Below are 16,152 nucleotides of genomic sequence, written 5' to 3' on the forward strand. Positions count from 1 at the left end.
GAGCAATTTAATCATAACCGATCAAAATGATGGCCAAAACTATCAAAATCTGCCTCCGATGGATAATCATATCATAGCAGACATTTACTTTTCACCAAAGGATAGAATATGTCATAAATATTTGTCGACAAAAAACTATATGGATACTCAGCTTCATCTGTCATATCTTACCTTATTTATTGCATCAGAATTTTCCCATTATGTTTTCTTTTGGCTGATTTCATCTTAGATTACGAGTTATTTGCTTGCTAAAACATGTTTATTGGATTTGATGTGTGATTGTATCACATTTTTCCTGAGTTTGAATTATCACAACAGAAAAGATAAGACTACCCCAGCGGGGGAAATTTGCAATTACAATAAAATACACGAGTAACCTCTATTACATGTTAAGGAGCCTCCAGCTGATGACAGTTCTGTTTGTATGCAAATATTGTTTCCTGTGGGCAATGAAGAAGTGATATCATTATCATTTGTGCCTCTGCTAATCAAGAAAGAGACGGATTTATGTTTGCTTAAAAAAGAAAAAGGTCAAGGGATGACATTACTTCCTGTGTGTCGCTGCTTAGATTTCTTTTGCCAAGTCTTCTAATATTCTCTTCATCTGGAGGAGAACATGGAGAAAGAAATAGGGATGGAGGTAAGAGACAGCTTAGAATTCATTAGTCGCCATTTTGCCTTTTACACCCGATGACTAATCCATACGAGGACATGGTGTGGTTTCCAAAGTGCATATGTGTGAGACAAACGGCCAAAGAAGAACCAAACAAACTCAAGCTGCGTGTGTCATGAGGAAAACAATGAGTATTATATGATGAGAGTGTTAGTGAGTGTGAATACACACATAACACGCACACACGTGTTACCTCCGGCCATGTGATGATCCCGACCAGCCTTCCTCTGTCTGCGACAAACAAGGTCTGAACTCCAACCAGACTCAGGATACTGTGGGCCTGTGAAGTGCAAAGGAAACCAGATTAGAAGTAACTGGTTCCTAAAAAAAGGTTGCTCACCATTTTAGGAAATGTGATTATTCACGTTCATTCCGAGAGTTAGCTGAAATGACTGAAACCAATCTTGAGTCGTTAAACCTGCAATAACTAGCGGTTAATGTGCAATATTATGATGCTTCTGGCCACCAGGGGAATTTAAGTGGAATAGGCAATGGCTTTTAGTTCGGTTTTTGGTCTCCACCAACTCCTGGGGAACTATTCTGCACTCCTAGATGCTCGACTATGTTCACCAGCTAGTTGCTAATCTTGCCCATCTGCTGATTGGTGCAGAGCCAACGCATTCTCGCTCTCATTGCTTAAAATACAGCCGCTTGGTCAGTGCCCCTCACCACAGACGCTACCCATGCACTGGCCTTGGAACTAACTCCAATACAAACACAACCACTTTCCCATTGCTCAGCGTCTCCCTACCTCCTGAACGGTGTTGTGAGGTGATAACAGGACAGATGTCGGGTAAATGCAGCAGACCTCATCCAGATGATTCTCCAGAGTCTGAACAGAAGAACACAGAATGACTGAGCATGTCATTTACTAACAGATGCATGCTTTTCATCATGCAGTAGCATTCAGGAGTAAAGTATTATCCTGGATATGGTCATAGTTTTTGGTCTATTTATATATCATGAAGCTTTAAAAAATGGATGCCAGGTGTCATAAGATGAGCTTTTAGCCATCAGCTAGTGCACCCCTCTACCTTCTCCTGAGCCCATCAGCCACCTGTGTGGCTCCATCCAGTTTTTTACCTCAGTCCTGCAGTGATGCAGGAACATCAGCAGCTCCGACCGGAGAACAAAGCCCAGTATAACCTGCGACTCTTCAACAGAAGAAAAGAGAGCAAATCAATTGTATTTTCCCACAGTCTGTGCTCCAGTTTAGAGTGTGTGTGCGGCTCTCTGGTGGGCTGTGAGTCCTCTGTAGCAAACGTTAAAATAATTCAATGTGATTGCGACTCAGCGGGGCGATTTTCTCACAATTGACGGCTCAATTGTGTCCCCGACGCAATTGAGGGGGACTTTAACAGCTTCTTCTTACAACTTACAATCATTTCTCTCATCATTTTCCTCCATTCTTTTCAGGGACTGTGTTTATTCAGCATGTATCTGACGTGTGCCAATGTTCCGTGTCCTCACTTATATTTATTACTTTTTTGGGGGGGAAGATTTCGACAAAATAAAATTTCCTTGGCACAAGGCAGGGGTAAAACAATCTAAATCTCAACATCCTTGTCTGCACACCATGTGAGTCCACCACAGGGATTTGTGTGTCAGTGCTGGTGTTGACAGCATTCTGAACCTCCACTGGCCCAGCTGCTTTCTGGAGCTGCACTAATCTCGCTCCCAAAACCTGTCCGACTGCTGTTGAGGGAAGCCTGCAAGAAGAGAGGAATTGCGTCACACACCTGGAGCAAAAGTAGCCGTGGTTGAATCTAATACATCTGGAGGTAAATGCCTCTTCAAAACCATCCTCAGGTTGGAAGGATTCATGAAATCAATGGTATGGTTTGACGGTGGTGACAAAAGCGGATCTGACATGATTGTGCCCAGGTACCAGTGGCGGGCCGTCAGGGCCTGCTAAGCCTTCTCTGCTGGGGGGTTTGCGCCGCGCCGAGATCAGCTGTTAAACTAAACAGCAAGCGTAGGTACCAAATCCACGGCCCGCCACTGCCAGGTACAGACACAAGCAAATTACTCCTGTCAACAAATTCACAAGGTACACAGGCGACTGAAACCCATTTCCATGAACGTTTCTCAAGTAGCGTCTTCTGTCAGACATTACGAGCAGTGTGAGTTTGTCAGAAGAATATTTGCAGCTGTCTCAGCCTGAATGCTGTCCACAAGGAGCTGTGGGTGATGACGACTTAACTTCCATCTAAGCGTGCTATTAGAGGCGGAAAATCAAGTGTGGAGGGAAAAACCTCAGTGAGGCTGCTAATTGCTGTCACCGAGAAGGTATGATGTCATGTGAATGAATTATAATATAAACTTTATCTCAAAATGCTATGTCCTTTTATGACCAATTTGTTCTCCTCAACTGAGCAACCAGATATCGGTTTTGAAAGGATAGAAAGACACACACACAAAAAAAGAACAAATGTGAAAAAGATGTGCTTGGATTAGTGCAAACTCCACAGACAGGCGCTTGCCCTACCCATTAGACCACCGTGTTAGTCAGTACCTACCCGGGGCATGCCTTCATGAGAGAGGGCAGGTGTGGGAGCCTCTTGCTGATTGAGATTGCATCATAGAAAGAGGGGCGGTGCCCAGAGCGAGCCAGGGCATTAGCCAGCAGCGTGGCGAGGATGATGGGCACAGCGTGGCTGAACTGACCCGTTAACTCTAAAGCCAGGAGCGCTGGGGACAAGGTGTGTGTCACAGACCCGGAAAAGGCGGCTGCACCTACAAAGGCGGAAACCACATTAAGATACTTCTTTAAGGCCGGTTTTCAACATTGACCCTGTTTCCCATATTTTGTGTCTATGTGACAAATGAGGACAACATTAACTGCCACAACTTGTTTTCTATATGTTGGAACGAATTCAAGCAGTTCGACGGTGACTGAGGCGCACGTAAAATCCATCAGTAACAGAAGAACTAAGCTGTCGAGCGATAACAACTATTTTTTTATTCAAGTATGCTGCAGAGACGACTCTGCAATGTAATCGCTGTGGACATCTCCACACTGTCAATGTACGTCCACTAAAAGTGCTTGTCTTCGCCACCTTTGATTGAAAAATAACCAAGAAGTGTAATTTTAGTACCCTTTAGTCAGTATTTTAACATGATAGCACAAATTTACATTTTTTTCAACATAATATTGTTTCATAGGATTCTTACACCCTGATATGAAACACTGAATACGTGCAATTCTCTGGATTATGTTTACATCAAAATGAGCAAATTCACAGATATTGGTCTAAAATACTAACTCTTGACCAATTTGGTGAAAACATAAGAAATGGCTCACAAAAACGTACAGTGGTTAGTAGGACAACATTCAAAATACGTGGATGGAAGAGGGATATAAACACTGTCGATATACAGGTCATGTCATTGCTATATCAACCGCAAACAAGTGGTGATCAATGTCTTCAACCAGCAAGTGCATAGCCCCCCGGATTTATAGAAGCCCACTGCTGGCCTGAAGTCAATCCAGTGGAAGACACATAAGCTGCCCCTTCTCCAAGCAAACGGCCCAAAGCTGCCCCTGGAGAGCAGAAATAGAAGGAGAAAAGAAAACACATACAAGAGGATTTTCTTTTTAATCTTTCAGACAACAGAACAGCTTTCACTGGTCGTGAGAGGAGGCTCACTCACTCACCGTAGACAAACACTGGCATGACGTATCCAGCTGGCAGAGGCAGAGTGCAGGCGACGATCAACATCCACATCTCAGGACAAACAACAGAGACACAGCCTGTCATGTCTCTCCTCAGACATCTGAACAGACACAACAGCTCCACTAGCACAGCATGAGTCATGTCAAGCCGTGTGCAGGGAGATGTTTGGACTGCTCGCGACTCAATTTTGCAAAAACAAACAGATTAATGTCACTTGTGAAATGTCCACATGCAATAATAATTTTCTGAATAATATCTTTTCTGCAACAGTAAGTAAGGCTTCCATCCGCTTGGGGTGCAAATGAGAATATTAGATATGTGCAGTGGTTGATGTTTTTTTTTATCAATACCGTCTCCTTTTCCATTACTTGTCTGGCATGCTGAGTTAAAAATCACAAAATCCATCTGCAGTGTTGCTATCGGCGAGCATCAGATATCAGAAGACATTTCAGCCCGAAAGGGTACACAGTCTGTAGTTCGCTACTGTGCAAATGTCAATTACTGTATGTCAATTATGGGCTCAATGTGACCCAAAGGCAACCAGAGGAGTGAGGGCTTTGTTGGTTATCAGTGCAGGTAGACCAATCTATAAAAAGACTCCTTAATTGGCTTTTCCAATTGCTTGTACCTTCATGAGCAGAAAGACAGCCAGAGAAAGGAACGGGCTCCCCGATGAGCCCCAGTCCAACAAAGGTTCGGGCCCCAGTTGGACAGAGGCATTGTGGGATTGAGAGCTCCACGGCCTGCTATCCAGCAAGGAGGTCAGGAGCTGCTTCATGGTGAGCTGTGAACGAGATGTCGGCATTCAGAGGGCAGAGAAAAACTAAACAAAGGGTGAACAATAGAGGGCGAGGCTGGCGTTATTCTATTGTTCTTCTTACTGTCTCATGAAAAGACACTTTTATCTCACAATCCGCCTCTCAATACTGTGCGACTTCTACCCTGTCGGTGGCACTCGTCCCTATTCCCATTTGTTCATTTGACTGCTACTCAGTTGAGCAATTTTCTCACACTGGTCAGCTCCTCGTCGAGGGACTCTAATAGCTTCTTCTTAAATGGTTACAGTTATTTCTCACATCATTTCCCGCCATTCTTTTCAGGGACTGTGTTTATCCACTCATTTTAGTCACTCAAACAGAAGTAAATGGGCATTTGTCGGGGGACGATTTTCGTCCGTTTGTTGTTGCAGTGAGTATTTACGACAGCAGGAAGGTGTATAAAGGATTGGATCAATATAAACAGTCAGCGTTCAAACAACAGTGTGGCTCATTGGTGTGTGCTTTTAACAGTTTCTTCACAACAGTTGAGTCAGAAAATGTGTCTTATTCGTGCGATTTGTTATCAATAAGAAAAATATAGACAAATATTGAACTCCAGCCTTATCCTTTAAATGTTTGGTTATGCTTTTTGATAAATCTGTATCTACATTAATAATGTTTGTAAACATAGCCGTAAAGATGTTGTAAATGATGATTGGTTGAGAGAAAAAAAACATTTCCTATATCATCATGTCATCAATTATGTGTTTATAAAACCCCAAAATGAACTGTTTCTTTAATTGTGTTCATTCCTACCTTGGAAGCCATATATTGACCAGCAGAGGGAGGAAATGTCAGAGATGCCAGGAAGAGGGCCACCATGCCGGAGTATAGACCTTTCCTGCAGAGATGTGGTCAGATATACAGGCACCATTGTTATAATGTTACTTTCATTTGGGTGATTCCTATTGAAATTTAAATGTGTTTCAATGGACTGAACCCTCTCTGTGACTTCATTCAAATAAACATCAGCACTGAACCAGCTGTGGTGCTTTGCAGATTTATGCTTTCAAAAGTGTACAATGTTTTTACACTAGATCTGGAGTATATATGAAATAGCTAGGGTTTTTTAAAAAAACATTGGGAAAATGTATTCAGGGGCTAACAGACTTGTAATACAGTAGGTACTGAAAAACACACCAGGTTTCTGCAACATTGGCCCGACAATCTGCTTTAACTAATCCCAAAAATATCTCACGAGTCTGTCTCCGACCGTGGATGACTCATCACTGAATCCCTATCTGGCGTTTACATCGCAAAGAGCTCTCACTCTGTCGTCAGCATTTTGATGAGGACAGGGTTTGTTTTGGTGAATTGCAGGATCCGCCGATGGCAGAAGAGGTAGCAGCGGCTCACGGCTCCACACAGCAGCCTGTTTGTAGACAGAAAGCCCACTCAGTCCACAATGGGCGACAGGAGGCATATTTCAACCCTCGGCATCAGTCGGCTATCGGAAGTCATGATTCTTGGGGAAGTGAGGAGGAGGAGGAGGAGGAGGAGGAGGAGGAGGAGGAGGAGGAGGAGGAGGATGAGGAGGGGGAAGAGGAGGCCAGGACATGATTGACTTGAAAAAAGAAGAACAAATTCTGAATGCTGCTTAGAACAAAGACTTTTCATTGTGACTGAATATGAATACCAAATGCCAGTTTTCATTTGTGGGACTCAGACAGGTAGAGGACTTGTTTATATGCAGATGCTGTCAAAAATACACTCACCCCAGGAAGGCAAACAGAAGAATCTCCAGTGGGTAGAAAGGTAAAGCAGAGGGGAAATTAGTTTTGAACAACGCCTGAGGAGTCTCTGTGGACACGAAACAAATTGAAGTCATCCCTCTTATTTCTCCCACGGCCTCTCAAAATCTAATCTTCCCTCTTTATTGCACTGAGATTTTATTGAAATTCGCCGCCTGTCAGCAAAAATGTTTCTGCTCATTTTGACAAAGCTGATGCTCCCAGTTATTGTCATGACGAGTAATCAGATGGCTGTCAACATCGCTGACAAGCTAAAATGAACAACACCTTACATTTACTTTGAAATGAGCATGTCAGTCGGCCTTCAAATGGGACATTCTCCCATGGGAGAAGAATACTTAAAGGACCAGTGTGTAGGATTTAGTGGCATCTGGTGGTGAGGTGGCAGATTGCAAACGACTGAATCCTCCTCACCCCTACCTTTACAAGCACTTTGGAGTGCAGTGGCCTTCAGGTAACGTAAAAAAAAAGACGCAAAAGGCTCTCGCTCGAGTCCGTCTTTGGATTGTTATGATTGATATTTGGATTAATAGAACCATGCGTATTGGCAAACATGTTTACACTAAAACATTACGTTTGCTTTTTTACAAATCGTTAGGGTTCATTTCAGCTCATATGCTATGAAGCCAAAAGTATGTGGACATTCCAAAACCATGGGCCTTAATTTTCCGGCTGTAGCCACTCTCACTAATCTGGAAGGGCAGAATCAGGGCCTCCATTACCTCCATCTCCACTCCACACGGAGAACAGGCGGAACGTCAGCGCCCCACAGGCGGCTGAGAAGAAACATGGATAGTAATGCCTCAGGGCAAAGTGAGAACACATTACTTCCACGCTGAACAACACACCTACAGGAGCAGAGGAGTGTGAGAAAAGTCACTTTGGACAGTTCCAAAAACATCAGTAATTATTCTCAGTCAAGTGAAAAAAAAACTCTGCATTCAAAGTGTTAATCTCTGATGATTTGTAATAACCTTTTTAATTGATCTTGCCATTTGAGCACAAATGGAGTTCAAAGCTGAGCTGCTGAAAATGTTTTTGTCAACTCAAGTTTTACAGCCTTTTTTGCTAATCAAACTGCAAACAGACAAATATTTTGAATGCTATAAATTGCTATTGCTTTTTCAAAGCAGCTCCAATTTATATTTCATTATGACAATGTATCAAATGACAATGTGAAAAGTGTCGCTCATAGTGAATAAGCTATAGAGAGCTTTCACCAGAATCCCTCTGCAATCTGGGTGTAGAGAAAGGATCGGTTATCTGATTCGGCTTCATCGGCTTCATCACTGGCCAAGTTCCAAAAGGGTTCCTGTAGATAACCAATTGGACACCTCCACCCTTCTCTCTGTGTGGAGTTTAAATATTCTCCTTGGGTCCGCTCTGGTTTCCTCCCAAAGAATCCAAACATATTCCCCTCAGGCTAATTGGAAACTCTAAATTATCATCTCCAATTACTGTGGCTAAGTGGTGAGCAAGGTCGTTCTTCAATCATGTCGATGTGTCTCCAATTAGTCCTAATCATGTTGGGTTTTCTCCTGGTGCTCAGGTTTCCCAAAAAAATCAATAAAATAAAAATAAACAATTGAATCAATGTTCTATGTTCCCGCCTCTCTGATTAAATATATACATTATTTATACAAATGCATGTCTTTAAAGATGGTGACTTTAAAGAAGAAGCACTGGTTGCAGTTTAAGTTGTGATTTTAATAAACTGAAGCTGATCAATAAAATTATCAATTTAATTAAAGAAGTTTTTAGATTAACGAAAAAGGAGCTGGCTCTGTAATAAACGATGATATTCGACAGTAAGAAACATGTGACCTTCATCACTGACGGTTTATGGATATTTTTTATATTAGCATTATTACCCGGTATTATAATAAAATTATTAACAGAGTTGTAAACCAGTTTACGGCTTTACAACAAGTCACCGCTTGCTAGTTCCTCTGTGAATTAAACACTGTAAACACTGTACATGTTCATAGTTACCTACACTTAACACTTAACATATCATATTATATACATGTATTGCATTTTTGCACTCTCCTATTGTTTGTTGTTGTTGTTGTTATTTTTATTTTATTTCTATTTCATTTTTATTTACACCTTAATATGCACATACATAGTTGCACTCTTGCACTTCTACTGTTTAAGTTAATTTAATTTAATTCCTAAATTAATACTCTGTTATTCTTTCTTTCATACAGCTATTTTATTGTTGTTGTTATTTTTATCTTTATTCTATTAATATTATTATTGCATATATCTTTCATCTCTGTTGTTTTTATATCTTATCTTATCTTATTTTCTGTGTAAATGGCTGCTACGCGACACTAAATTTCCCCTTGGGGATTAATAAAGCATATATTCATTCATTCATTCATTAAACATGTTTTCTTTGTGAATGTGAACCACTGGTTTCTGTGTTGGATACATGAAGCTGGACCAGCAGAGAGACGATCACCAGACAATCACCAGGACGTTAGTTGATCACTAACGTCCTGTTTCTATCACTTCTGTTGATGAACCTCAGAAAACAAAATCTACGTTCTGATTTTGCTCGTTAAGTATGTTTTGGTTTGGTTTCTTACTGTTCTGTCATCTCTCCTGTGTACATTGTTATTGCTTCAATTGTTTGTTTTACCATGTAAAGTGCCTGCACCTTTTAAAGCACTATACAAATACAATATATTATCATTATTACTACGTAGAAACACTTTTAAAATACAAATGTCTCTTTGAAAAACTGCATGTAGTCAGTGCTTTAACCAGAAAGGTGTGAGAAGAACAGATATAATGCGAGCAGATACATGATGATTCCTCATGCTGAACCCGTGCTGGCTCCCTCACCACTGATGGGCGCTCCGAAGCAGCTGGCGACTCCGACTGCAGCAGCTACAACGTGCATTTCTCCAGCAGCGTTTTCCTATCGAGAGAAAGATGCCGTAATGTCCATAATATCCTTGCGGAAGTAACAATAACATTCAATGTGATTTAAATTTTTTGTAAAGTAGGGGTGGGAGCTGAACCTATTATACCATATTTAACTTGATTTTACAATTACATTTATTTATAGGCTATACCTTCCTTGACATATTGTGAAACATGTTCAAGAAGTAGAACAAAGCCATGGTGAGTGCATTTTTGAAAATACCTAAATCTCCTTTTTCTTTTTTGATTAAAAAAAAAATAATTGCCTGGGGAAACAAAATAGTTGCTTAATTACACATCCAGCATACACAAAACAACATTAGCATTTTGAATTTAAAAAAGACAGTACTAGTAGTAGTAGTAGTAGTAGTAGTGGTAGTGGTAGTAGTAGTAGTAGTAGTAGTAGTAGTGGTAGTAGTAGTAGTAGTAGTAGTAGTAGTAGTAGTAGTAATAGTAGTAGTGGTAGTAGTAGTAGTAGTAGTAGTAATAGTAGTAGTAGTAGTAGTAGTAATAGTAGTAGTAGTGGTAGTAGTAGTAGTGGTAGTAGTAGTAGTAGTAGTGGTAGTAGTAGTAGTAGTAGTAGTGGTAGTAGTAGTAGTAGTAGTAGTAGTGGTAGTAGTAGTAGTAGTAGTAGTGGTAGTAGTAGTAGTAGTAGTAGTGGTAGTAGTAGTAGTAGTAGTAGTAGTAGTAGTAGTAGTAGTAGTAGTAGTAGTAGTGGTAGTAGTAGTAGTGGTAGTAGTAGTAGTAGTAGTAGTAGTGGTAGGAGTAGTAGTAGTAGTAGTAGTGGTATTATATGACCTGCACAGTGTTCCTTCACTCCCAATCTTTGACTCGAGCGGTCATGTTGCACATGTGAAATAAATTATTATAACCAAGGCAAAGAAACAGCAGATTTGCAATATTTTGCCCTGATCATTTGTGTTTGGTTTAGAACCCCTAAGTGTAATTACTGGCTTTTCAACTGCATGTCATGGTCTTCCTCAGCCAATGAGACTGTTCAGTTAGTGAATAGACCTTGAGTTGAAGAGGATTTGGATTTGAACTTTCACACTCAGCATTAGCATTGATTCAGAGTCGCGCTGTACAGCAACAAGTCAATTCTGAGTCCACTAGTCACTCTCCTTTTAGCCCTGTTTTAGTCTCCACCAGGTCTACCATTTCTGGATTACTTTCTAAGGTCTACCTTCTTATTGGCTTGCATGAGATTGCACAGGTTGCTCAGGTAGGCCCCAACCATGGTGGAAAGATGCACAAACGGACCCTAATGTGAAGAGACAAATATAGAGGAACTGTGTTCATAACTCATGATATACAATTTTAAATTGATGCTTTATATGACAAACAGGTATACTGAGACGCCTCTCACCACTTTGCCCAGGAAAATAGTGCTGCCGGCTGCCAGTGTACAGATAAGGCCCAGGAACTTGGAAAACAAATTAGTGAGAGACAAGTAATGAGGCATTTCAATGCCGGCCAGCATGGTTCTAACCTCTGGTATCCCCGAGCCTGCAGAGAAATGAAGTGACAGGATAGTATTTCTTTGAAAGACTCAGGCGTACTGAAGCAATCAAAAGGTGAAGCTGTTCCAAATGAATGCGCAGGAATGATTTTAGAATATTTAAACAGTTTTGAGTGGGTGGCAAATGCGATCAGCAGAAAAGAAAATGAAGCACAATTTAGTTTGTGATTCGTAAAGTTATGTTGTGATGTTTTCAGTTTTAAAGTTGCTTCTTCAGGGATCTTGGTCAAATAAATCAAGCACATTTGCCCTTTTCGGATTAATCTAAGTGTACTGCCTCAAGCAGAAAAAGACACGCTGAGGTCGTCTCTTAAAGGTCGATCTATGCTTTCCGCGTCATTCATATTTAATCACACCAAGTCTCCTGCACTGCATACCCTATAAACAAGCATAGAGATCCCTTCTTCCTGGAGATACATCATGCTTTTAATATTTTCTGTGAGACAGATACGATCACGGTTGACTTTTCATTCTGTACTTCTCCTTTTACCCCTCACTGAATTTCAAAGATAATATCCCACTAGACTTTTTCTCAATTCCATTTGCTTTAGATGGGAAAAGAAAGATGTTTCTAAAAGGAAAAATGATACGCGTCTATGTTCTCAACTTTTTCAAGAACCCCCCTTTCTTTCAGTGAAGCGGCGTTGCGTTGTTGGGAAGCAAGGCCCTCGTTGTGAGTTCTCTACACCTTATGGATGCAAATAACACACATTGCACTATTCTTGCTGTGGTGAGTAAGCAGTGACCCCCATGGGCACTCCTCAGTGTAGTCTGCCTCTCCACTGGGGGCCTCAGCCCACTTTCACATGTGTGCTTTGTGTGGTATGACTGGCAGTTTGAGATGCAATGGTTGTTCAAAGGAATTGAGGCTCTTTAAAACCTCTTAGCGTTCCTGTAAAATTTGCATGGTCTTTTGAAAGGTAACACTCTGAAGCTTTTCCCCCTTATATACGTTTTAACACACTAAAGTATAAGGTTTTTTATTTCTACCTGAACATTTCTTTGTAAATAGATGCCTGCAGCAGATGACTATAAATGGGACTTATGAACTGGAAAACAGAATGGGACCATAGCCTAAATGCATTTCCGTGCTTATTCAATGACAAACTGCTGGATCTGTCATAGCAGTTTGTTCTCCATGAAGCTTGTGCCTGTTGTCAACCCCCTCAAGTTTGTATTTGTTTTTTGCGCAATTTCATTGGCTATACAGGCTGTCATCCGAGCTGTATGGAAGAAGAGGCAGACACGTTTCTTCAACGTGGACTCTCGTTGGCTAGTGTAGCCTGTCATTCAGCACATGAACCGTAGCGTTCTAACGCACTCGTAGTATCTAACTAGCGATCGTCTCAAGTGTACACTGAAATGTAACTATTTTTATTCCATTTATTGGTTTCAGTCAATTTCCTTTGGTTATTAATAATTAATAATAAATTGTCCTCCCCGGCAGCTCCAGTCCTTACCTATTTGATTATTTCAATACAAATGTTTACCATTGTGAAAAAACGTCTGTCCTGTGTCCTTAACGTGTCTGTGTCTTCTTCAGACAGTATTTCTGTGATGAAAACATATACTTTATCGTCTATTTTACTCTAAATGGGATCGTAAGTTTACTAAATCCTCATCTTGATTGAAGAATACTTGAAACTAGTGCTTGAGCTTGAACTGCTGCTGTTACAGACCTGTGGAGAAGGGACAGATATTGTGGGAGAACGATGATGCAACGGCACAGAGGCATGCTGGGTAAAGAGTCCAGCAGAAGAACTGCAGCAGACTGTTGCCCTGCAGCTTCGTATACAGCCACTGGTGAGCTACATGTGGAGGGAAAGAGAAACATTAATTTCCTGTCATTTGCTCGCTCAGATGGTCTTGTGCAATCGGTGTGTCGATACCTCGCAGCAGCTTCGCCACAGTGAGGTCCATCAGAAAGCTGAGGATGGCCATTGAAATGCCCAGAGCAACGTAGCCATACCACTCCATCCCACAGCATGTTTCCAAACAGCACCTGAGCTTCAGCAGCCACTCTACGGATGCAAACATATGCGTTAGCCTTCTTACACTTTCATTTGGGTCTTATGAGTCTAGAAAATATGCAAAAATAATAGAAATATGGAAATAAAAATGTTGGTGACTGCAGATGAATAGGGTGCATATTTCAACACAGATTTATCATGAAACCTCCCCAGTTTACTTGCGTTCTTGCATTAAACCATTTATTTGTATTGCAAGTTTTCTGAAATATTAGTTAAATATGCAAATTATGCATTGGCTAAAGTGTTAATTTTCAAAAATATCCAAAACAGAAATCTGAAGGTAGGATGAAGCGAGGTTAAACAATACTTTTTTAAAGTTTGTTGACATGACAAAGTTCAAGGTTATTCGTGGGTATTTTAGAAACTCTGTCTACAACCCAAAACAAAAATCTCTTTTCACCATGTTTTTAGGAATTCAATGTTTTTATAAAGGTGTCTATGAATGAAATATGGACAAACCCCTGAATAGAAACCTTGAGAATATAGATAGGAATGAAACAGGCATGTATGTATGTGCTACTGCTGCGGCCATTTCTGGTTCAGTGTGAGAAAACACTCCTGTTGAAAAAAAACACACTATCGGTGAAAAGAATACACAAAATAACTGGCACCATGAAACAGCCACAGGTGAATACTTACGACGATCATTATTTGTATTGCATCTTTTCTGAATTTGTTTTTCCCAAATATGAAAATGAGGCATTATTTACTGTTGACTTTTGGTGAATTTAATTTAGGAGAAATCTACAAACGCAAATAGCCAAAGTCGTAAAATAAATGAACACTTGAAAACACTTGAATGTGTATTTTGGAATCTAGTCTGAAAGAAGACATGATGTTATGGAAGCAAATAGCCAAAAATCTCAAAATTGACCAGTGCATAAAGAAAACAATGGTTTTACTTGTAGTTTCTTGCCTTAATACATGGGACTTAGTTTGGAAACGAAAAAGAGCCACCTCTACCAAGGCCTCAGTGTTCTTAAAAGGTTATGGTTTGCTATGATTAGTCAATTGGAAGAAGGCTATATAATACATTAAAGCATTTCCATTGGGAACGTGGTCAGATGCAAATAGCAATATTATACAGAAAACAACACACAGCCTATAATTGAAATGACGGTGTAAAGAAATCTATAACGCATATGAAATGGGGTTTGCACCACATATCACATCCTAAAAGTCTTGTCCTTGACTTCTCAGTTTAGGCCCAACACTGAAATCCTACTCTCTGATCTATTGATCGGATCGGTATTGATCACGTCCTAATGATTTTCCACTTTCCGTCTGACCTTTGACAGTTGCACGGGACCGTCGGCATGGTTTCCATTGATCAGCAAGGAGCAGAATCTTATTATAGGATGTGTCTGATTGATTTCTCTGCTCCCAGTCGTCGTCCTCTTCGACGGTTCCACTCCCGGCAGCAGCAGCCTCTTCCTCCTCCTCTCCCTCCCCCTCCTCCGGGCTCTTCCTTTTGTCTTCAAGTGTCGGCGTCATTGTGTGATTGTGGTCTCAATCAAACACTGAGGCTCAATGATGGAAAGGGAAAAAAAGATGAATGCCCGGCTGCACTTATTGCTGCTGCTGCAAAACAAAGCTAGAAGACAGGTAGACTTAGCTTCTAGTTGCACTGGAAGTGTTGGTGGTCTGACCTCTGTCAAGGTATCGGCATAGAAGTAATGGAGCAGTCATGGTTGACCGGGTAGCTAATATTAACTCTTTGGTGGAACAAGTGCCCTTCATCTGTCGTGATTGTAGATGAGCCAGTGAGCAAGACATGTTCACGCTATTCAACTTTTTAATAAACCAGACTGCAATAATTAATTCTCACAGCTGTTCCAGTGTAGCATAATCCCTTAATGTGAGCAAGAGCAACTGGTACTGGTGATTATGAGTATACACCGGTTTGATGGACCAATATTGTCAAACTTGCTTTATAATATCTCAGTCTTACAACATAAATTTCTATTAGCAGTGATGACAGGATTCTTTGCAGAGAGATAAAAACAATGCGGAAGATGTTGAACAAAGGGAAGGAAAGAATTGAAATAGATGAGAAACCGAGTTCCTTGAAGATTTATATCTGCAGATGACTTTTCTTATGTCAGTGATTGGCTTCAAAGACTCTTTTGAAAATCCCTGGAGGATAATCATGAGTCCTGTAAATGTCCGACACTTTGTCGGAAGTCATGGTTTTGTTAATTCCAGCGGATTGCTCAAGGTCAAAGCAATCATTATTCTTATCTTAGAACACACACACACACACACACACACACACACACACACACACACACACACACACACACACACCCTTTAAATGAGCCTTTGATTACTGTTTATTTAGTTTGTTCTGCCTTCCCGTTCGGCTTTCAATAAGCACTTGTGTTATTACAGAGGAGGTTTGCATGCTGTGAGCATCAGTCACACTCTCACTCATACACACTACAGTAATAATAATACTTTAATTTTATATAGCGCTTTTCTAAGTACTCAAAGACGCTTGACTATAACAATGTACAGGCTGATTTTGTCAATGCAAAAACTTGTTTCCATGGGAACGGCACACATAGGTGACCAGAGAGCCAGGCAGTATTTATTGTTTTACTTAACTCTGAAAAACAAATTGTAGAACCGATTAAATGTAAATATTTGTATGAAATATACATATATATTAATCAAATGTCATTTGTGTTTTACTCATTCCAATAAATCTTCAAGAGAAGGGCAGCTTTGAGAAATCATTTATATATGAA

General features: G+C 40.6%; 1 protein-coding gene across 1 annotated transcript; it reads right to left on the minus strand.

Annotated features, from left to right (window-relative positions):
- Nucleotides 1-565: 565 nt before the first annotated feature.
- Nucleotides 566-14,896, minus strand: clcnk (chloride channel K; the record flags this gene model as incomplete). The annotated part of the gene is made up of 19 exons (XM_079225870.1): nt 566-604; nt 867-953; nt 1,425-1,505; nt 1,757-1,827; nt 2,249-2,382; nt 3,193-3,409; nt 4,107-4,217; nt 4,332-4,401; nt 4,979-5,134; nt 5,925-6,009; nt 6,439-6,540; nt 6,884-6,968; nt 7,642-7,767; nt 9,773-9,848; nt 11,037-11,114; nt 11,220-11,359; nt 13,052-13,180; nt 13,262-13,393; nt 14,692-14,896. 19 exons carry the CDS (start codon nt 14,894-14,896, stop codon nt 566-568), a joined length of 2,124 nt encoding a protein of 707 aa, XP_079081996.1.
- Nucleotides 14,897-16,152: the final 1,256 nt, after the last annotated feature.

The sequence above is a fragment of the Taurulus bubalis genome (assembly GCF_910589615.1).
Source record: "Taurulus bubalis genome assembly, chromosome: 11".
Lineage (NCBI taxonomy): Eukaryota > Metazoa > Chordata > Actinopteri > Perciformes > Cottidae > Taurulus > Taurulus bubalis.